This window comes from Carassius gibelio, chromosome B18, assembly GCF_023724105.1.
Source record: "Carassius gibelio isolate Cgi1373 ecotype wild population from Czech Republic chromosome B18, carGib1.2-hapl.c, whole genome shotgun sequence".
NCBI classification, from domain to species: Eukaryota; Metazoa; Chordata; class Actinopteri; order Cypriniformes; family Cyprinidae; genus Carassius; species Carassius gibelio.
The window spans coordinates 9,448,437-9,471,010 of NC_068413.1; the positions used below are offsets into that span (position 1 = coordinate 9,448,437).

The 22,574-nt window shown below is 37.6% G+C and overlaps 1 protein-coding gene across 1 annotated transcript; it reads left to right on the forward strand.

The window, feature by feature from the left end:
- The first annotated feature begins 750 nt into the window (after positions 1-750).
- On the forward strand, positions 751-22,072 carry pias1b (protein inhibitor of activated STAT, 1b). The gene is made up of 14 exons (XM_052582656.1): positions 751-884; positions 9,546-9,990; positions 14,157-14,241; positions 14,562-14,609; positions 14,981-15,071; positions 15,413-15,547; positions 15,622-15,727; positions 15,987-16,060; positions 16,363-16,523; positions 16,871-17,001; positions 18,193-18,379; positions 18,644-18,783; positions 19,456-19,496; positions 19,665-22,072. The coding sequence occupies exons 1-14, from the start codon at positions 861-863 to the stop codon at positions 19,980-19,982; spliced, it is 1,986 nt and encodes a 661-aa protein (XP_052438616.1). The 5' UTR covers positions 751-860; the 3' UTR covers positions 19,983-22,072.
- Positions 22,073-22,574: the final 502 nt, after the last annotated feature.

Below are 22,574 nucleotides of genomic sequence, written 5' to 3' on the forward strand. Positions count from 1 at the left end.
TGCTACAAGAAAAAGGAAAGAAAACGTCCGCGAAAAGTCGGAATAACAATAAAAGGTGTGCTTCTGCCATCTAGTGGACATCCATAGACTCGAAAAATAGGATTCAAAATAGTTATTACACTCTGAAACAAATGCGGAATATTTTCATAAGCATTATTGTATAAAGCTGAAAAATCAAGAAGGCAATACTTCTTTAACGTGCCTGCTTAAAAGAGTGTTTGATTCACCCTACACGCTTATGTACTACAAATGTATTCATTTGTTTAGGCTGATGGGATACAAAGTAAATGGCCTAGCAAATAGCCAAACAGCAGAAATGTTACAAATAAGTTACTAGATGTTAAGATTAGATCAGAGTTCAGCTGTCAAACTCATATCCGTGTTTTATTTTTTATTTATCAAAGCCAGCCAAAAGATGTAAAGGATTTTAGCATTGTTTAATATAAATGCATATTATATTTGGTTTAGATATTGAAAGATGGATCATGGTTGTAAAAAAAAAATCGCCAAACTTTGTTTACAATTTATTTTTTACATTTTTTAAATTAGATTTGTGGAAATGACTCGGACTTCCCGTCACTGAACGCAAATCCCATCCGATTTTCTGGAAATTATGTACCGTTACCTTTTTGTTTAATCAATACAACAAAAAATGTATGAATTGTATAAATTGATAAATCTAATCTGGTTACAGGAGATCTGGTCGATGCCATATATTGCATTCAGGCAATGAGAAATCACGTAATCCGCGCGCTACTTTTTGAACTAGAGAGGGATTCCTGCACATTTGAACCCGCACGCGTCCTGGTCACGTGCCAAGACAACGATGAGCGCGATCACGCTTGCGCCAGAGAAACAAGATGGCGGAGAGTGCGGAATTGAAGGTAAAGTATAACCCACAAATTACTTTCAATACAGCCTTTATCCAAGACCTGTTCGGCAATGTTTTTCTTCCGACCCTTTCCTGTGATTTACTTTTGAACGAGGCGCCGTTCCGTATTAATTTAAACGCGCTCTTTGAGCAGTTCTGAGGCCGGTTAAAGGAACAGTGTTATTGTTGTGATGGATCCAGCTAGCTGCCAGCTAACCCGCACAACTACCTGTCTGCTAGAGTAAAAATAGCTGTCTTCCATCTGAATTAGGATATTTATATTGCTAATTGTTGTTTTAACGTTTAAATGAAGGGATTAAATGGTCCATGGGACGTCAGAGGAGTCGGTCGTAAGTGTGAAGCAGCATGTGGGTGGTGCGTAGGCTGCTAACAGCCTGGAGATTCGGTAACGTTACTTTGGCAGTTAGGACTTCTGTTAACCTGATGCATTTAGAAGAGCAGACAACTGCTCAGACTCATGACCTAAATATCTGACAACCAAGAGTGAATTTTGGGCATCATAGACACGTTTGAACCTTTGAACTTAGTATGTGACATCCAAAAATACTACTGTCTCTGTTTATACAGCACCAGATTTTGATGCACTATGACTATCGATAATGGCCTGTTTCTTTCACTGTGATTTCGTAGGAAGTCCTGCATTGAGACAAAAAAAATATATATATATATATATATATTTTAATGTCTTTTGTCGTTGTTGCTTATTTTGATGTAATTTGATTGTGCTTGATTTTCCCACTTACATTTTTTTGTTATAATCATGATGTGGATTCCTAGTTATATTAAATTCATTTGGTCAGCTATAATGTTATTTCTTAAGGAGAGAAACATGTTGACCTCTACTGGCATTGATTCTGTCACTTAGACCGTATACTGTCAAAAGTATCTGTTAGTTCATTTGAAAGAGTTATGGATCAGACCATTTGGCAACAGTATTTTCCAAAAAGAGAAGACGAGGCACCATACCATGCCCCCTTATATAGTAGATTTTTCTTTTTCATAAAATTAGTAGCTATGTTTGGCAATGGCACATTGTACCATGATACTCTTGTTGACAGTAATAAAACATATATTTTTCAGAGAACAAAATGACCTTTACTTATGATAATCCAAATAACTTTTTTTGTTTGTTTGTTTGTTTTGAGCCGTGCGTTTTGGATTTGACATTATAGGAGGCATTTCCTGTTCTGTTTTCAAACAATGACACAAACAATGAGCCACAGATTTAGTTGGAGTGATAGTTGTCTTTAAATTTTAATACCAGTTAAATTTATATGAAAGTGTAAAGTTATGAAATATTGACATTCTAAGATAACTTATTTTCACCTTTTGACTCCAGAATCAGGATTTTATTTATTTATTTTAGTTTTATGTTCAATGACAGAACCTTTTGACCCACCACTGTCTGAAATAACTCATCTAATAAAATCTTATCTTAAGATGATGATCAAATGTACACCTGTTGTAGTACTTCTAGTTAGTGTGTTATTGAGATTTTAATCCTAGCTTTTGCAGTTGCATTGCAAACCTGTATCATATTGTTTGATGTATTGATTAAAACAAAAAGCTCATAGTTTAAACCACTTCCTGGTGCTTAATGAAACTGGTGATTTTTAAGCACGAATTCTCTTATAGTTTTATAGATTCTTATAGATTTATTTTATTGTTATTGTGCATCAGTGCATTTGTGGGTTATGCAGGAAGGAAGTCTGCTTCATGCAGGTACCAAAATTACATCCTTTCAGAGAAGTGCTTCCTATGGTTATGTCTTTATCATAACTGAATCTAGGCTTCTGATAACCACACTTATTGAAACTAAATCAGTAACCTTACTAGTAATTCAAGCAGTTGTTTAATTAAATACACATTTTCTGAGAAGTAGTGTACTATTTAGACCATTGGTCTCAAACTCAATTCCTGGAGGGCCACAGCTCTGCACAGTTTTGCTCCAACCCTAATCAAACACACCTGATCCAGCTAATCAAGGTCTTCGGGATTACTAGAAACTTCCAAGCAGGTGTGATTTGGAGCTGGTTGCAGCTAAACTCTGCAGAGCTGTGGCCCTCCAGGAATTGAGTTTGAGACCACTGCTTTAGACTGTTCTTAATTCCTAATCAGACCATAGAACAGAGCCTGCTATTGTATTGCTTTGATGTTTTTGGAAGTAGTGCTGGAATTATCTGAGAGCCTAAAAAGATATTCTATCATCATTTATTTACCCTCATGTTGTTCTAAACCTGTAAGCGGTTTGTCTCTTATGGTGCACAAAAGAGAAATTCTGAAGTCTGTGCTAGTCACTCACTCTTCATAATGAATGGGTGCAAAAGCTTTCTAGATTAAATTTCTGTTTGTTTGTTTTTCTTCTTCTCAAATGTCTATAAAGTTTGTAGTGCAGCAGAGCTTCGGACAGCTTGAGTTTGATTCCTGGACCTTTCCTGATCCCACAGATTTTGTGGAAACAGAAAACGCACAACAACAAAAATGCCCCCTAAAAATAGAACTTCAAAGAATGTTTCAGTTTTCTAAGAAAATGTTTGTGCTCAAATGATTGCAATGGCTGTTAAACAGTGGATCATGAATTAAAGTATAGCAACCTGCAGGGTTCCCTCGGCCATGTAAACCCATGAAATAACAGCTAACTTTCATTTCTAAGCTTGGAAATATAATAAAATCTAACGTCATGTAAATTTACATAGGTCTAGTCACCTTTTATAGCATTTTATACAATATTGATAGTTTCAAAGCAGCTTCTGGCTCTCCAGGACCGACTTTGTTCTACTATGTTTTGCAAGGTGTCTTTTTCTTTATATATTTATAATCTCTCACTTTTTAGAAGATTTTTTTTTCATGATCTGTGGTACTTGTTTTTAGCTGCTGATTAAGTGAAAGTGAAGTGACGAGTGGCAAAGTATGGTGACCCATGCTCAGAATATGTGCTCTGTATTTAACCCACCCAAGTGCACACACACTAGGGCTGCACGACGTGTTGTTTAAGCATCGATATCGTGATGTACGAATCCACGATAGTCACATCACAGGATGTGCAAGGTAGGCTGTCGTAGTTGATCTGTTATTCATTAACTGTACGGGCCAACTGCTGCCCGGCCCTTGACGAATGTGATTCGCGGATTAATTGCACAGCTTAACCATCATAGAGTGAAAGTTTATCATTGACAGGACTGAAAAACACATGCAAATTTAACAGGGCAGAGAGCGAGAGAGACAGAGAGAGAGAGAGCGTGAGAGAGACAGAGAGAGACAGAGAGAGCGCGAGCGAGAGAGACAGACAGAGAGAGAGCGCGCGAGAGAGAGACAGAGGGAGAGAGAGAGCGTGCGCGTGAGCGAGAGAGAGAGAGAGAGAGAGCGCGAGCGAGTGAGCGCGAGAGAGACAGAGAGAGCGAGCCGTCTTCAAACAACACGAGCGCTGTCTTGCTCTCGCTCCCGCGCGCATATTAATCTATTGACACGATGGTGTCGATGTTTAAATCATTTAAAATTACAATGAAAGTGTGTTCACCCCATTTTTGTTTGTAAGAAAAATCGCAAAATATATCGCAGAAAATCGCAGTAAAGTCAATTGGTTGTTCTTGGAGATAGCGGGTTAACTCCGTTTCAGCGCGCGCTCTGATCGATAAAGGGGCAGAGATTTCAGACCTCCGTTTAAGGAGATCTGTCACAAAACTCATCATCCGCGCCAACATTTTTTGAGCAAATTTCAAAGCCGCACCCGCCCGCCATCCTCTGATTGTTTTGCGGTCTATGGCGATGCAATGCTTTGCTGATGCGAGCCGCAAAAAAAAGCCATTGTCTGTTCTAGAAAGGATGCAGCAAAGATATTTAATGCTAATGTATGAGGCATAGGCCTACGCTGAGTTTCATTTATGATGAGATGCGCTCTAGTTCACAGTGCAGTGCAAGTGAACGCGGCGCGCTGGCGCTTCCATGTCACGGTTATCATTGTCTGCTATATTTGCTTTTTATTTATTAAAATACATGCAATTGGTTGATGAAACATTTATTAAAATTAAGATAAAATTTGTACAAAACGAAATTCGTTTTTAAGAAAGGTTTTCTACAAAGCAAAATTGTATGATGTGGTAAATATCATGTCTGACGATTTACAAAACTTCATTAAGTGGTAAAAACCATGTCTCCCGATATATTGCGCATCTTATGATCCTATCTAAAAAATGAAAATAATTTTTGATAAAAAAATGTTTGTAAAAAATATTTTAATGACACTGTTTTGGCGGTTATAGAGTTCTAATGACGGTGTTCAACTATAACCGCCGGTCTCACGGTTATATACTAACCGTCACACCCCTACACACAACCAGGTCGTGGTATTGAAGGTGGAAGAGAGTTCTGGTTATTCACTTTCCCCAACGACAATTCCTGCCAGAACTTAGACTCGAAACGGCATCCTTCGAACTACATGTCTGATTCTAACCATTAGGCCCCCACTGCCTGAATGGACTTAGCTTTTATAGAAACCTTGTCTTCAGCATCCTGCTGCTTAGAAGGGGTATATTTAGACGTGTGTTTACAGACCCAAGAGCCCATTTCCCATAGGTTATCTGTATCATTGATCTGTATCACATTTCAGAAATTTGGGGTTAGTAAGGTTTTTATTTTATTTTTTAGCTTTTTATTCAGAAAGTACGTATTAACTTGATCAAAAGTGACAGTACAGATATTTACAAAAGATATTTTCAAGTAACACTTGCTCTTTTTTTTTTTTATTATTCAAAGAATCATGGAAAGTATGTCACAATTTTCACAAAAGTATTAGCCAGTCCAGGATAACTGTTTTAACATTAATAATAAAAATGTTTCTTAAGCTCCAAATCAGCATTTTGGAATGATTTCTGAAAGAATGATGCTGAAAATACAACTTTGCCGTTTTCAAAAAAAAAAAAAAAAAAAATATATATATATATATATATATATATATATATATATATATATATATATATATATATATATATTAGTACAGACCAAAAGTTTGGACACACCTTCTCATTCAAAGAGTTTTCTTTACTTTCATAACTATGAAAATTGTAGAGTCACACTGAAGGCATCAAGGGCTATTTGTTGTTATTATTAGTGTTCCTGTAGCTCAACTGCTAGCGCAAGGTTGGGGGCTCAATTCCCCGGGAACACATGATAGGTAAAAATTGATAGCCTGAATGTACTGTAAGTCGCTTTGGATAAAAGTGTCTGCTAAATGCATAAATTTAATTTTAAATTTAAATTAAATTTATTTGACCAAGAAGAAGAGTGATGGGGTGCTGCGTCAGATGACCTGGCCTCCAAAGTCACCGGACCTGTACCCAATCGAGATGGTTTAGGGGTGAGCTGGACCGCAGACAGAAGGCAAAAGGGCCAACAAGTGCTAAGTATCTCTCGGGGAACTCCTTAAAGACTGTTGGAAGAACATTTCAGGTGACTACCTCTTGAAGCTCATCAAGAGAAAGCCAAGAGTGTGCAAAGCAGTAATCAAAGCAAAAGGTGGCTACTTTGAAGAACATAGAATACGACATATTTTCAGTTGTGTTAATTCATAGTTTTGATGCCTTCAGTGTGAATCTACAATTTTTATAGCCATGAACACAAAGAAAACTCTTTGAATGAGAAGGTGTGTCCAAACTTTTGGTCTGTACTGTATATATAACAGAAAACAGTTATTTTAAATAATTAAATATTAAAAAGAGGCTTTTCCCCCTTCTCTTAAAAAAACATTTGAAAAATCCTACCGACCTCAAATTTGTGAAGGTGGACTTAACCTGTAGCTGTGAAAAACCATAAGGTTTAGGATTCCTTAGAATCTCATGAAGATGCCTGAGTGCTTAATCTTCAGGAAGGTTTTTGCACAGCTAAGGGTCCACTTCCTATTCCTTTGTCTTCAGGATTATTGGGCTCTAATGAAGAGAATGAGCTCATCCTAATAAACCATTTACTTAATAGTGTTTGCTCCTTTCTTCCTGATCTCTCAGCTAGCTCACTGTTGTCTAGGGGCTTCAACTGTTGACCAAGAGTCCAGACTTTCAGACAGGTTGTGGGATATTCATTTGCTTTTAGAAGCATGAAAGAAAAACGTTCTGAAACCATTCATGCTATACCAAGCTTCTTGATCTCTTCTAGGTTTATACTAGGGGGCCTTTCCTAACTACAGTAGGACGAGAGCAAGAGTCTCATCATTTGTTTGTGTTAGGAGGTGGGTGGGTGGGAGGAAATTAATAAAGTGTGTTTGTGTCAGTATTTGTGTAAACAGTCCAATTGGCACTTGGCAGTAAACTGGGGAGGGGACTCTGGTCTCTCTGAAGTGGAGAAATATGAGCCTCTGCGGTTCTCTTGTTTTCCCTGGAGCTGTGCTCCACTGCTTTTGTTATGAAAGCTAACTGGCCCAGGCTAAGGCTTGATCTTCCCTTCCCCCACTATTGCACCCTCTTCACCTCTCTACTTGTCCATAGATTTTAATAGAATCCAAATGCCGGTAACATCAACACAGCCCTTTATATTCTCAGAATATCCAAGAACGACAGGGGAGGTAAAGTCTGCACATGAGAAGTGGTTTTGATCCCACACATGTAGGTGCTAACATTTACATATGTGGTCAGACGCCGTACATGAGGGCTGTCACAATTACAGGTCTGCATTGCAAAAAACAACAACAACACACTGCAAATGTTAACTTACTACCTAAAAATCCTACAAAAACCTGACTTGTTTTGCATTTGGCAAAATGAACTTATTGTATCATCACTGACTTGCCTTATGGCCAGTATGACTATGAATGACTTTTGGTTTATAATGAACACTCGCTGAAGCTAATTTAGTGCTAGTCGGTCTACATTGTGTATAAAGCGTATAAATCATAGGTCCTATGAACTGACTGGATAACCTCATATTAAATCACCATCATTGAAAATGAGGCACCTAGAAACTAGTTACCAAAAGTTAGGTTAACTAATGTTTGAGTAGAAATGATGACTCTGTGATTTCACCTTGGAGATATCTATCTGTCAGTAGTCACAAAATCTATTAAAAATACACCACTATATAGAAGTAAAAAAAAAAAAAAACATTCTTTTTTTAAAACAATGTATGTTTTTGTTCAGTAAAGATTAGGAATGCTCTGTTCGATCCCCCCGAGATCGGTATCGGCCGATAATCACATTTCTTGACTCGATCGGTACACACTATTTGGCCTATCTCATGAACCGATTGCAATTTGATGACGTCAACGCCTGACCATGTACATGATGCGTGCCATAAATGATTTTGAGCAGTTATGACAGTTCGAGAAACAATAAAAAATTAGCATTTTGTCATGTATGTTTTGCATGATGATATGATGAATGGATGGTTCATTTTTAAAAGCAGTTTCAGTGACGTTAGAGCTGATCTGCGTCTCACTCCACACGTCTGTGGTGCGTTACGTCTCCACTTGAACCGGAGCTGATCGCAGACGCTCTAGTCAGTTCTTGTGTTTATACTGCACCCGCGGCATGTTTCTGAAGCAGCTCTCCATGTTTCTTGGCTAAAAATAGTCTTTTGTGAGTTGGCACAGCATAGAGAATGGAACAAAACCTTGTGTGAGTCGTAAGGGATAACGGTAACATAAGCTGATCGTGGGCTGCTTTTAAATGAGCGTTTATTTATAAAACAAAATATCTTATCTGGCCATATTAGCCTGCTCAATAGCATTTATCTGGAATGTCACTGTTTTCTGTCACTAAAACTTCTCAATCAGGCGAACGAACAAACATACACATACACAAAAGAAATCATCTGCCTCATGAAAAAAATGTTTTGTTAATATTTGCATCATTTATGATTTATTTTATCCACCTTCTACACACCCGCATATAATCAGAATGAATTTTATTACCCAACCCATGAATTATCCCCAGCCCACTTGGATATATGAAAAGCTAAATATATTTGCTGGTAAATCTCCGTCACTGATCCAGGCTGATCATGAGGAAAATGGTCTGATTCCGATCCCTGGCTGATCTATCGATGCATCTCTACTTGTTGCTAATTTTGGCTACATTGTCTACATTGTGTATACGTCATATAAATTATAGGTCCTATTGAACCGACTGGATAACTTCATAATAAATCACCATCATTAAAAATACCACGAGTTAGGATGATTTAATGATTACGTAGAAATGAAACTTTCATATGTCTATCTTTCAGTAGGTGTAACATGTGGAAGTTATTAGTCAGTATTCAATTCAAGTTTATTTGTATAGTGCTTTTTACAATACAAATCGTTACAAAGGATCTTTACAGAAAATTAAGTTTCCACAATATTTAGTAGTAGCTTATAAGTGGTGACTGTCAGTTTGTGCACGTATGACAGGATTTTTCTGAAAAAATAATACAAGACGTAGTCAGCCAGATGATGAACTATTAACCGCAATTATTATATGATGCAATCACACTTGCAATATTTGTTAGTTATCTTGTTGACTCAGGGTTAGTATCATCTGGGGTCCTCTGAGAGGTCACCATCATCTCTTCTCAGGTGTTCTGGATCCAGACTGGAGCTTGTGTAAATCCTAGTAACATACTAAAAAATAATATATACATATATTTGTATAATTTAACTCCTGTTTGTTCTAATATTTTTTTACAACAGCAAATGGTGATGAGCCTCCGTGTCTCAGAGCTTCAGGTTCTCTTGGGTTATGCTGGCCGCAACAAACATGGAAGGAAGCACGAACTCTTGACCAAAGCTCTACATTTGTTGAAAGCCGGCTGTAGCCCTGCCGTGCAGATGAAGATCAAGGAGCTCTACCGCCGCCGCTTCCCCACAAAGATGGTGTCCCCGACAGACCTCTCCCTCCCTGGCATACACTCCACTACTAGAGGGGCTCCCGCAGGCCTGCCTGCCAGCCTGACACAGCTGGGATTTGATGGGCATGGCTCACCGTCTCTACTACCTGTCGCACTGCTTGGGCCGAAGCACGAGCTGGGCCTGCCCCATCTGGCCTCCAACCTTCACCCAGTCCATCCAGACGTCAAGCTCCAAAGGCTCCCATTCTACGATGTACTTGATGAGCTTATCAAGCCCACCAGTTTAGGTGAGTAATAGGAATGATATCTAACAGCTGACTGTTTGATTATTAAGGTTGAATAGTGTTTCCACGGTAATGAATTTAGAAATGCAGCTTTTCAGAGAGTATACAGCTTGGTAAAGCCATTTCCAAGAAATTTTGTCTCCAATGTCATGTCGTTTGAAGCATTATCTTTGTCCTGAATGAACATTAGCAGTTTTGTTCCACTCTGTATTGCAGTATTTCTGTACAGGAGTTGCAATAAAAGTTACCAGGGATTTTCAAACTTTCTGAAGTCATAGAAAAGGGGTTTTCAGACTGTGGGTCGCAACCCACTTGTGGGTCACAGAGTGGGACAGGGTGGGTCGCAGGGTTGCAGCTAAATTTGTGTTTCAATGACACACACTCACACAGTTCAGTTTAGGGCTGCACGACATACCAACATTAATTACGAATTGCAGTATTATACTGATATTGCTGAATCGATTTTTTTTTTGTTGTTAATTTTCCCACTATTTTTAATTGTTCCAAAAACCTACTTTTTCGATCTCGTCCTAAACCGTTTGCCTGATTCTAATCCAAAACTGGCTCAGATCACATTCAGACCATGCTGGCAAAAAGTTATGGAATTCAAGTTGATTAGTTAAACTCGAATAACACGCAAAAAGACGAAAAGCATGCAAAAATGGACCTGAGGATGTATCTCCTCAACGGTTTGGTGTATTGAGACCAAATTTGTGTGTTATAACAAGCATGACGTGAGACTGCCTGCAGTGTTTTGGCACTGTACCACCTAGTGGTCAGGAGATATGAAAAATGCATATTTTTAATTATAACTTCTGAATTGCTTAGCCAAAAATCACAAGGTGCGCCATGCCAAGTCGAATGATACCTAGTTTTCCCATGTCAGTCATTTTGGGCATTGGCCATTTTTTATTTTTTAGTAAATTGCTACATTTTACGAACGCATTGCTGTATCATTACGAAACTTGGTATGGGTCATCAGCACAATGCACTGAAGGAGCCTGAGAAGTTTCGAGCCAGCGCCACTTAGTGGTAAAATCAAATATTCACTTGATTATAACTTTGGGTGTGATAAACTTATTTTCATGGGACTCACCTTTGCAGACTCCTGAATCCTTGCCGAGTCCAGCAATTGCAAGCATTCCAGGTTTTGCCTTATGGTTTGTGCAACATTGCATTTTGGCTTTTAAAAAAACATTTGCCAATATCCTAAAAAACGTTACTCTGATCGACACAAAACCACCGTAGTAAATTCGGAAACAAAGCGTGCCCATTATACACTAATGCCCAATTGCCAAAAATGTGATAGTTAGTGGCAAAGTCAACCATCATTCATTTTTTTTTCTCTTCTTATATATTAAAATCTGTAATACTAAAACAAAAATAGAAAGTTCACCAAATTGGACCCACGTATGTATATACACACTCTGACACATAAAAAAATTTGGTGGGATTGTGCCTCTCTGTGGCGCTATAATTGAACAAAACATGAAATTGCCATTGACTACAATAGATGATTATGATATAAAATGCCATATTTTATGAATGCATTGGTGTACCATTATGAATGATTGTATGTACCATAGAGACCATGACCTGAAATTGCTCAAAGTTTTGAGACAGTGCCACTTTGTCGTCAAAAGTTGTAATGAAATTTCTAAAAAATGCTAATAGCTTTCTCTGAATTATGCCTATTGTAATGAGACTGGTATTAAAAGATCCCTTTGTGTCATGCTGAGAACAGTGATACCAATGTTGCCATAGTCAGCCAAACTTTGTCCACCATTTCGATTTTCTTTTAAAACCTACTTTTACGGACTTATCCAAGGCTGTTGGTCCGATTTTCACCAAAATCGAATCATATCATCTTCAGACCATGCTGACAAAAAGATATGGATTTTGTATTGATAAACAAAACCGTTTTTCACAATACTACAGCAACGAATTTTGTATGGTTTGGCATATTGACACCAAACTTTGTGTGTGCCATTGTCAACTCCAAAGGACAGAACATACCACATCGATTTGTTAACCTTTTTTTCAAACGTGATAAGCCAATAAATCATGTTACTAGAGGTTGTATTTATTGTTTTTCAGCCGTTTTGACTAAGATCATCCTAAAATGGCTTTAATTACTCATTTCTGCACTTGGTCTGATGCTTGCTTCTGTAGTGCTTGGCCCTGTAATTGCTGCTTGCAGCTATATTATTTTTATTATTATAGGCAAAGAAAAAAGTTAATAACATTATTAACCTGTATTTTTTCTAGGCACACCAGTTTTGAAACAATAATAATGCAGATGAACGCAGGAATGGAAACGTTGAAATCAGCTATGAGTGAACCGATTTGATAGATTTTTTTCATTTTCAAGCCCTGATTAGGACAGCCCACCTATCTAGTCATTTTTGTAAAAACTGTATTTTTGTACATTCTTTAAAGGCAATCTAGGCCTCTTATGAAGACTTCCCCTCCCCCACCTATACAAACATAAAGGTGCTCTTCAAGTGATTTATGGCTTATCAGATTGGACAAGGGCCATCTGTGCTATATTTAGTTGTCCAGCTCCTGCTAAGAATAAAAGGCCAATATCATTGAAGAGGATGTGTCATTAAGCACAGAGTCTGTGTTAATGCCTTTTTGTTTTGATAGTTATCTTGTCAGCAGGTTTAAGTGTTATGTACTTTTTCAGATTTTGGTCTGTGAGATGTTCACATAACTAGCCTGTAGTGTTCTCACTTCAGGACATTTATGATTATAATTATGTGGATTTTTTTTTTTTAAGTGCAAGCCTGTTTTTTATTCTTTAAAAGAAAATTAATGCCAAAGTAAATACTCAGAATATATGTATTTAGACAGTTATGCCAAACGGCATCAAAAATGAATTGCAGTGAGTGCAGTTTGAATCAAATCTAGGTTCTTAACCAATGCTTACCTCATTTTGGAGTGAGGAAGCAGGTTACCTTATTTCAAGTTTAATTTTCTTACAAGCACTCTTCTAGAGTTCAATTTATGTGGAGATTGCCATATAATGAGTGCTTTTTGCTATGCAAGGCAAAGAACCCTGTAACCTCAAATTGCTTTCAGGAAACACAATGGTCCTTCTCCCATATTGAGTTGAAGCCACTCGGACTGAACATTCTTTCTAGGTCAATGTGATGAAAATGATTGGTGAAATCGGAGTTGTGTTTGAGCTGAGAGAGCAACCAGTGTTGATGGATCTTTTGCGCACCAGAGAATTGGCTCACGTCCTCTCCTTCCTCACGAGTACAGATTAACCATCTACCAGCTTCTCACTGTTAAACTCTCTCCACTTTAAGTGGAATAGATTTTCCTCTTCACATGACTACTCAAGTGGTCAGTGTGCAGAAAACGCACCTCTCATTTCAGTCTCTTTCATTGAGTTCAGCCACCTGTGTGTGTGGTGTGGAGCGGAGCGCAAAACGAGGTGCGGAAAGAGCTTCCTCTTATCTCTCTCACTCTCTCTCGCTCCTGAAACCCGTGCTTCATTTAAGAAGATTGGGTTATGTAGCCCCAAGTTATTTTTAGCCATGTTTCAGAGTTTGGCTTTGAACTAAACTGCACAAGCATTTAATGTAGTTCCACAGAAAAGGACCAGAAACCTTGTGTCTGTAACTGAGATGATGCTTTGTTATTGGTTTTACTATAAGTACTTTCAAGGATGCTGTCAAGAAAAATGCAAATATATGTTATATAACCAAAAGTATGTGGACCAGCAGAAACGATTTACATTACAAGGAAACTGGTCCTCCCTAACAGTTTCATTTACAGTAAACACTCGAGACTTAAGAATTTATTTAGGACTAAGAAACAGAAAAGACCCTCTCCATACATTTGCTACAAAGTCGGCAGCACACAGATCTCTAAATGTCATTGGTATGCAGTACATATTTTCTAAATTGCTACATAAATGACTAGTTAGTAAGCTCCCTGAACTGTGCTTTTTCATAAAGCAGTCACATTTAAATGGTAAACACTTTGAATTCCTTATTATTTGTATCAGTGTATTATGATTGTAGCAATGAAAATGACTCCCTAGCTTGGCTGACCTTTCCTTCACAGAGTTCTTCAACTCTCATCACTGTCATTTTATCAATCGAGCGATTGGTTCACCATCTTTTACAATCGTCTCCTCTCTTTTTGTTTTACAGCCTCAGACAACAGTCAGAGGTTTCAGGAAACATGTTTTGCGTTTGCATTAACGCCTCAGCAAGTTCAACAGATCAGCAGTTCAATGTAAGTGTGTGTGTGTGTGGGGTGGGGGGTGTATTAAATTACATAGACGAGGTAATGTGGTTCAAGTGCTTGAAATACCCCAACTAATTTTGAGCTTGTAATAAATTTGAACTAAAAAAGCTATTTCGGCCAGAACTGAAAACCTGCTGAATTTAAAACGTCTGTTTAGCAGTTTATCTTGTCTTTTTATATATATTCCATAGCAGACAATAGTGCTAATCAAACGTGCCCAAGCGAGCGATCCTGTAGAATGTCTGGTATGCTTTTCTCTCCTACGCTCCATCACACATTCCTTTACTCCCACCCTCTTGTCTCGACAGGGACATCTCTGGGACCAAATGTGACTTCACCGTGCAAGTACAGCTAAGGTATGAGAAGACAACAGTTTCCCACAAAAAATCCTCAATGCTCAGCTGGATTGGAAATATCCAGCAAAATAATTATTTAAAGAGTTTTTTTTTTTTTTTTTTGCTTTCCCCCATTGTTTAATGTTTTCTGTTATCACAAGACCTTATGATAATGTAAAACTTAGTGTTTACCATATAAAATACCAAATTCTTTGCTATTTAAAGTGTTGTGCGGTTGAATAATGTATTTGAATGTGTTGTCTATTTTCTGATTTCCTGTGTTGAGGCTAACTTACCCCCATTTTCGTAGCTTTCTTTTGTTTGGGTTAGTGAGAGAGTCTCGGAATTCTTTCCCACACATTCCTAAAGAAATCTCAACACATATTTTTCAGGTTTTGCTTATCAGAGACAAGTTGTCCTCAGGAAGATCATTTCCCACCCAACCTTTGTGTGAAAGTGAATGGAAAACCCTGTAACCTCCCTGTGAGTCTGGCTTTATTTTTGCTCACAAATCATCAGGAATCTTTCAGTCCGTCTGCGAATGACAGACAAATTGTTTGAAACCTTGATAAACAATATACTCATATTTATGGTGTAAGGAAAATATCTCATTACGTTTTGCTCAGTTTCACGGGTAATTAAATGACAAACATTTTTCAAATTTGTGTTTGGCACTTAAACTAGACTTTTAAAGGTTTTCAACATCAGTCTTTTCCCTTCTATTCTAACTTCTATTATAACAAAACCTATTTCAGATTCAAACATTTATCTGTAGTTTATTGTTTTATGTGCTAAACTCAATGACTTTTTGTGGTTGTCCTCAGGGATATCTTCCCCCAACCAAAAATGGAGTGGAGCCAAAGCGGCCGAGCAGACCCATCAACATTACCTCCCTGGTTAGGTTGTCTACAACAGTTCCCAACACCATTGTTGTGTCATGGACATCGGAAATCGGAAGGGTAATAACCATAAATCTGTTTGAAATCTATTTCCATCTTCAGAATGTGTTTTAAAAACTATGTTGTCCATACAGAGTTACTCCATGGCAGTGTACCTGGTCCGACAGCAGTCCTCCTCAGTTTTGCTACAGAGACTACGGTCAAAAGGCATTAGAAACCCAGACCACTCAAGAGCTCTCAGTAAGTTAACTTTAGACTTATCACAGTTGGATTGAGCCTCTATATAGCTGAATGTCTTCCACTTCAAGTATTTTGAAAAATGTTCACTATTTTGTTTAATTAAGCGATAGTGATTATCAAAATCAAATGGTTTTCCAATATCCTGTAAAGTTCTAGAGCTTACTTGAGCTACCTGTTAGCAGTGTGAATTTGATGAGAGGTATTCAGTGTTGTGAATCAAGTGATGTGACTGATTCAATGTTTTGTGCTTTCTCTTCAGTCAAAGAAAAGCTCACGGCCGACCCTGACAGTGAGATTGCCACCACCAGCCTGCGAGTCTCCTTGCTCTGTCCGGTGTGTAATTGACCCTCAATAAAGATTTTATTCTCTTCAAAGTGTTCTGTTAAACCTATTTATGTTCCTTCCGATTCAGTTGCATTAATCATTTTGTCAGAAAAATGATTTCACCAAGGCCACTGAGCCCTGACTATCTGACTTCCCATAATGTGTTCTTTGTCAGTTGAATAATTTTAAGTGATGTAGAAAAAACCCACAAGCGGATACTATTATATATTCATCATTCAGTTATAAAATTTGAGAGCAGTATGTGGCCATAAGAGGTATGCTGACGTGTCCATCTGTGTGTAAATGAACAGCTCGGGAAGATGCGTCTGACAATTCCCTGTCGAGCGCTCACCTGTTCACACCTGCAGTGCTTTGATGCTACGCTCTACATCCTCATGAATGAGAAGAAACCCACCTGGGTGTGTCCGGTGTGCGACAAGAAAGCCCCATATGAGCACCTAATTATTGACGGGTCAGTGCTGCTCTCACCATTTATACCTGTGATTGTGAGCCACCTTAAATCTGCAATCACTTCTGTAATTCTTTTTTTTTTTTTTCTTTTCTTTTGAAGTACCAGTTATTTCCTGTGTTATTCCCTTTTTTATATATATATAGTAAAACATTATAAACATCTTTATTTTCTTATTTTAAACTTAGTTAAATTCAATTTCAGATCAAAATTGAATGCATCTTTACTGGAAAAAAGTATTATTTTCTTAAAAACAAAATCTTTTAGATGTTACTTTATGCCTGTAAATTGGGAATTCTTGGGAAAGGTGTTTTTTTTTTTTTTTTTAAGCTATGTTTGTTTCTGAATAGGTTGTTCATGGAGATCCTGAGCAGTTGTGTGGACTGTGATGAGATCCAGTTTAAAGAAGATGGTAGTTGGGCTCCTATGAGATCCAAGAAGGTGGTACAGGAAGTGTCAGCCTCGTCAAATGGCATTGAAGGTATTACAGCAAAGACTGTTATACTTCTTAGGAGTTATGGAGACAATAGACAGTTGTGTTTCAGTCCTTTAGTAAAAAAATTAGAATAGGGGTGTAATAGTTCACAAAATTCACGGTTCAGATTAATATGACTGTGGAGTCACAGTCCGGCTCGTTACGGGGTATATTGGTTACGTTACAATGTTGGGAATATTTCTGTTTTAAACGATGAATGAGAGCCAATGGATATATATAACACACACACAGAGAGTTATGCCAGTGAGTGCTTAATCTCATGTAATGCACTATACAGAAACTTACTGCTGGAGTAATGATGGAGCTTTCAGCATCTGATGCTGCATATTCTCTCAGAGATCTACTTCAACATGTGCTGATAATGCTATATAGCTAACTATTTCCATTTATTCCCATAATATTTCTAATATTAAATGGTGGGAAAAAATGAGAGGAAACATATTTGGTGTTAAACTGGTTGTTTTTGAAAGTCGGTTCTTAAAATAAAAGCTTTTTATTTCATTGATTTTTATTGATGAGTTTTGATTATTGGTGTTAATCTTTTAATTGTAATTCACTGTATAATAGACCTGTTTTAAAATACTTGCTTTTTTTCTTTTACATTTTAATTGAGGAGTAAATAACCTAATCTTTTTTCCTCCTCCCAGCACATCATTTATATGATAATTATTGCGGGGCAATTTAATTGTAATTTTTATTTAATAATAAAAGTAACTGCATAATAGGCCTAATAAAAAAATAAGAATGTAACAGGCCTACGTTAATTGGAAGTCGCAAATATTTTAATATTGCCAACATTTGATGTTTTTGACTATATCTCTGGCAAGATCATCGTCTTTCGATGCAACCCAGCAAGAGAAGGTTATTGCTGTGCCTTTCGCAGTGCATTTCCTGCGTGCCTGTCGTAACATTATACCACTGGGCATAAAGCATGTTGCCCTTTACGTCATTTGGCCTGCCTTGTTGAGTGCAGTGGCACTGAAAACATTATATTCCACACGCTTTAAGCTCTTTTATTTTATTTTCAAATGTAATAGGTCTATTCCAATGAATCGAAAGCCTCGTACCGAACGTTCAATATGAATACGTTTATCGTTACACCCCTAATTTGCATGGTACAGTTTTAAAACTAGTAAGTTCATAGTGCTTCAGTTTTTTTATGCTTCTCTTTTGAAGACTCTTGTAGGTCAGTAATGTCAGACCACAGGAACAGTTCGTCCCACAGCAGCAACAGTAGCAGTAAGAAAGTGGAGGTGATTGACCTGACGCTGGACAGCTCCTCCGACGAGGAAGATAATGACGAGCCTCCACCTAAAAGAGCCTGTCCATCTCTATCACCAACCTCCCCGCCTGTCAACAAAGGGTGAGAATTTACTTTCCCTTTATTTTGAACAGTATATCTATTGTCTTAACATTTAAACCCTACAAATGGTGTTGAAAGATGTTTTAAAAAGTATATTTGTGAATGGTTTATTATAAATACCTGTTGATTTATATTTTGTGGAATAAATTCACGTTCAAGTGCGTTTTCAAATTGTTTTGATGATATTTTGAGCCATTGTATTTGTTACTTAAAATATGATTTTAATATCTGACTAGTTTTCCTAATTGTTATATTTTGCTGCAGAGTGTTAAATCTGCATCATCAGACGTCTCCACTGGCCCGAGCTCCCAGCATGCCAGCAATGGAGACAAACTACATCCCTCCCCCTCCTCCTCTCCTCCAGGACTACCGTCACTATTACCACACACCCAATGACCTCTCAGGTACTGGAGTCATTTCAATAATAGAATATTTTATGTAGAGTTCGTGCTCATGTGCTTGCGTTGTCATTACAGTTCAAGAGTTTGGGGATTGTAACATTTTGAAAGAATTTGACATTTCTTTCATGCTTCCAAGGCTGCTTTTTAAAATCACAAAAACAGTAAAAACTGTATTTTGAAATAGTATTACTATTTTAACATACTTTTAGATGGAATATATTTCTGTGATGGAAGAAATCATTTTAATTGGCTGATTCGGTGCTCAAGAAACATTTCTTATTGTCTGTGTTGAAAACAGTTGTGCTGCAAAATATTACTATGAAACCTGTGAAACCCTTTTTTTTAGGATTCTTTAGGATTTTTTTTAATGGAAAGTTCAGAAGAACAGCATGTATTTGAAATGGAAATCTTTTTGAAAGGCTTAACTTCCACGTTTGAGAAATTTAATGAATTCTTGCTAAATAAAGGGGTGTATTTCTTAAAAAAAAAAAAAAAAAGACTAACCCCAAACTTTTGAAGGATAGTGTAGTCATCACTGATTGTAATCCATTATTTGCTTTGCATAATTTAAACATGTAATCTTTGTATATTCAGTCTAGGATTTGTTGCAATTACAAATATTTCATAAATATATTAAGCAAATTCATGCCAAACAACTTCTTTCTTGCTCTACAGATCTGAATTTCTTCTCATTTTTACAAGGGGACAATCACCAGGTAGGTTCACTCTCCGATACAGCAGCTAGAGGGCAGCATTGTGCTCAAACAAACCTCTATGTTTAACTAAATCTGGTCTAGATGGATTAGATGCACTAGTGCCAATATCTAACAGTTTTAATTAAACATCAGCATAGCCTTAAGCTGTTCATCTCTACTTCTCTGCAGCATTATAACATGGTCATGGCCGCTGCCGCCGCAGCCTCTGCCTCTGCATCAGCGTCAGAAGACCACGAGCTGCTGCTGAACCGCTTCATGCCCTACGGTTCCTCTCAGCTCTTCCTGGAGCAGTCGGGGTCAGCGGCGAGCAGCTCTCTAGTGCCAGCCAATGGCAGCGGGGGCAGCAGCAGCGGAAGCAGCAGCAGTCTGGTGTCCTCCAGCAGTCTGAGAGACAGCCACCCACACAGCAGTGTGTCCCGCTCGCGCTCCGATACTGCCGCATCCGTAATATACGGCTCCATCCCCGACGTTATTTCACTGGACTGACCCTGCCGGGGGTCCCGCAAAAAGACAAGCCTTTATCACAAACAACAGGAGGACGCAGAAGGAGTTTTGTGCACTCGTGATCAGATTTAGATGTGAATAGGATGGAAGGTGGGAAGAAGGAAAAAAAGAGAACAAAGACTTTTGTAAAGAGAAGAATAAAATTACTGTGTACAGAGAAGAAAAATCTATTTTCAGTTTTACTTTTGTATATAAACAATAGGACGCTGCCTACTCAGTGAGTGACTTCAGTTGGTATTTTCTCCATGGATACTGAAGATGTTTTTCACTGCTCTGTGTGTGTTGTTCCTTGATTCTCTTATTCTGTACCTTTTATACTTTTTTGCTATTTTATTTCACTTCAAATAATTTCAGTCAAAGTAATAGAATGGCAGTCATCGTTATCATTTTATTTTCGAAGACTCTTTCCCTCAGCCATTGTTTGATCAGCGAGGGGGAACATCAAGTTATTTAATGCCATTATCCTGTGCAGGTAATTTATTATTGCTTAAGTTATGTAGGATGTGTGCTGTACAGAAGCATTCCCTTATGCCAATACAGAATCTAGTCATGACATGCTTGAAGAGTGGACAGAGGTCACGTCTTATTCCAGTTGCACATTCTTTCTCATCCATCACCACATTAAGTATGAAAGAAGTGGAGTTTGGTTTCAGTGCCCAGATTTGCTGGTTAGTACCTGAGGTAAACTCTTGTACTTTTTTTTTTGATGATGTTTGTCTGAACTAAACCTCAAAAGATGAGGTGTGGTTCGCAAAAACAGCGCTGAGGGTATCAGACGCTATAGCATACCTCATTTAGTTTGTTGCAGATATGACAGAACGATGTTGCATTAGCCGTAGTGCAGATGTTAATCATTTCCTCAAAACGGGAACCTTGCAGAAGTGTAATATCCCTCGCCAGCAGACCTTACGATCCAAATTTGGTCCCAATATTCCAGCTATCGATCACCAGTTAACAGCTTTGTGTAAAAATGGGTAAACTCACTTGCCATTTCCATTTGGTGTCTCCTCCAGTGAATGTCGTTGTTCCATTTTAAATGTCGAGAACGCCGTGTATAAAATGTCATTTTCTCGAGGTCTGTGTGGTTTGGGCATTAAGTGGGCTACAATTTATAGATTTTCAAAGCGTGCTTGGAAGGTGACCTTATTGCAACATAATCTGTGCTGTCTTTTTTCGTCTGTTTAAAATGTAATATTTATTTAATCTATATATTATATTTTTACTATTTGTTTGATCACGCATTACTTTCATGCATTTATTTTAAGAGCTCTTAACACTTGCTTTGCATTGTACAAGTAGCTAATTATGTGTCTGTGTCTCTCTTTCTCTCATATTTGTACTATATGAGACATCTGAGGCACTAATTCCACAATCATACTTGCTGTGTCACATTCAACTTTGGTTGAAATTAAACAGGATAGCTGCGTGTGTGCATATCCTCTGGCTGCATTGTAACGTGACCGCAGTTTGTCATTGATTCTCATGCATTAAAAAAAAAAAGGATGTGGAACAGCTAATGTTAGGCCTGGATGAACGTTAGCACACTTTTATTCTCTTGATGACAGCCAGTACACAAAAGATTCCACTAACCTTTCTAAATAAGTGATTTTTGTCTCCAGTGTTGCAAATTAACAATTGGATTGATCAACCCATGCTTATTTAATTTATGTATTTTTACCTTTGCACTGAGTTACCTGATAGCACACAAATTTGAGACCGCCATCATTCTACACAAATCGCCCCTTCAACATTGCACTGAAATCATACATTTCATGTGCCCACTGATCCGCTACATCCTTGAAGTATACCACTAGACAGTCAGTCTGTTATAGCTGTACCAGTAACTGGCAAGTATGAACTCTCTGCCTTAAGTTCTTCTCTTACTGTATGGTACGCTATGAGAGAAATCATTATGTACAGGAAACCAATACCAGTTTGTACAAAATATTATATTAATTATTTATTATTTGAATTGGGATACATTGTTTCTTAATGAATGTTACTTGTTTATGTAGAGAGCGGTTTAGCTGTAATAAAACAAATACATTAAAATCTTTTCTATTTCTGTCTTATCTGTATTTTGGTCTTCTTGTTTGACCTCTGGTTGCAGATAGAAGGTTACTTTTTGTGCTTTTTTCAGGGTGTAATGAAATCAGCTCTAACAGGAAAAAAAGGTTATTTCTCAGGTGCTCATTGGGTGAGTTATGAAATATTATTTTAAACTGTTAGAAATACATTGCAGGCTCTAAATCACTACCATAGAAATTAAAAATTGTGTTTTAAAAAAATAAAATGGAATAAAATAATACGATGGTATTATTTAAATCGGTAGATGCTCTTGATTCATTTAATATTTTGGGGCCAAGCACCAAAGTTCATTGCCACTGCCCCCTTTCACTTGAGTCTATGGCAGGAGAGTTATGCAATTTGGCACACTGATAGAGTACAGTCTCATTAACCATTATTAGCAAATTTAGTGTCTCTAACTCAAACTCTTTAGGACCACCAGTTGTGCAAACTTTCACTCATTTATGCTAATAACTTTTCAACATTAAGGGCTAGAAGAAAAAAAAA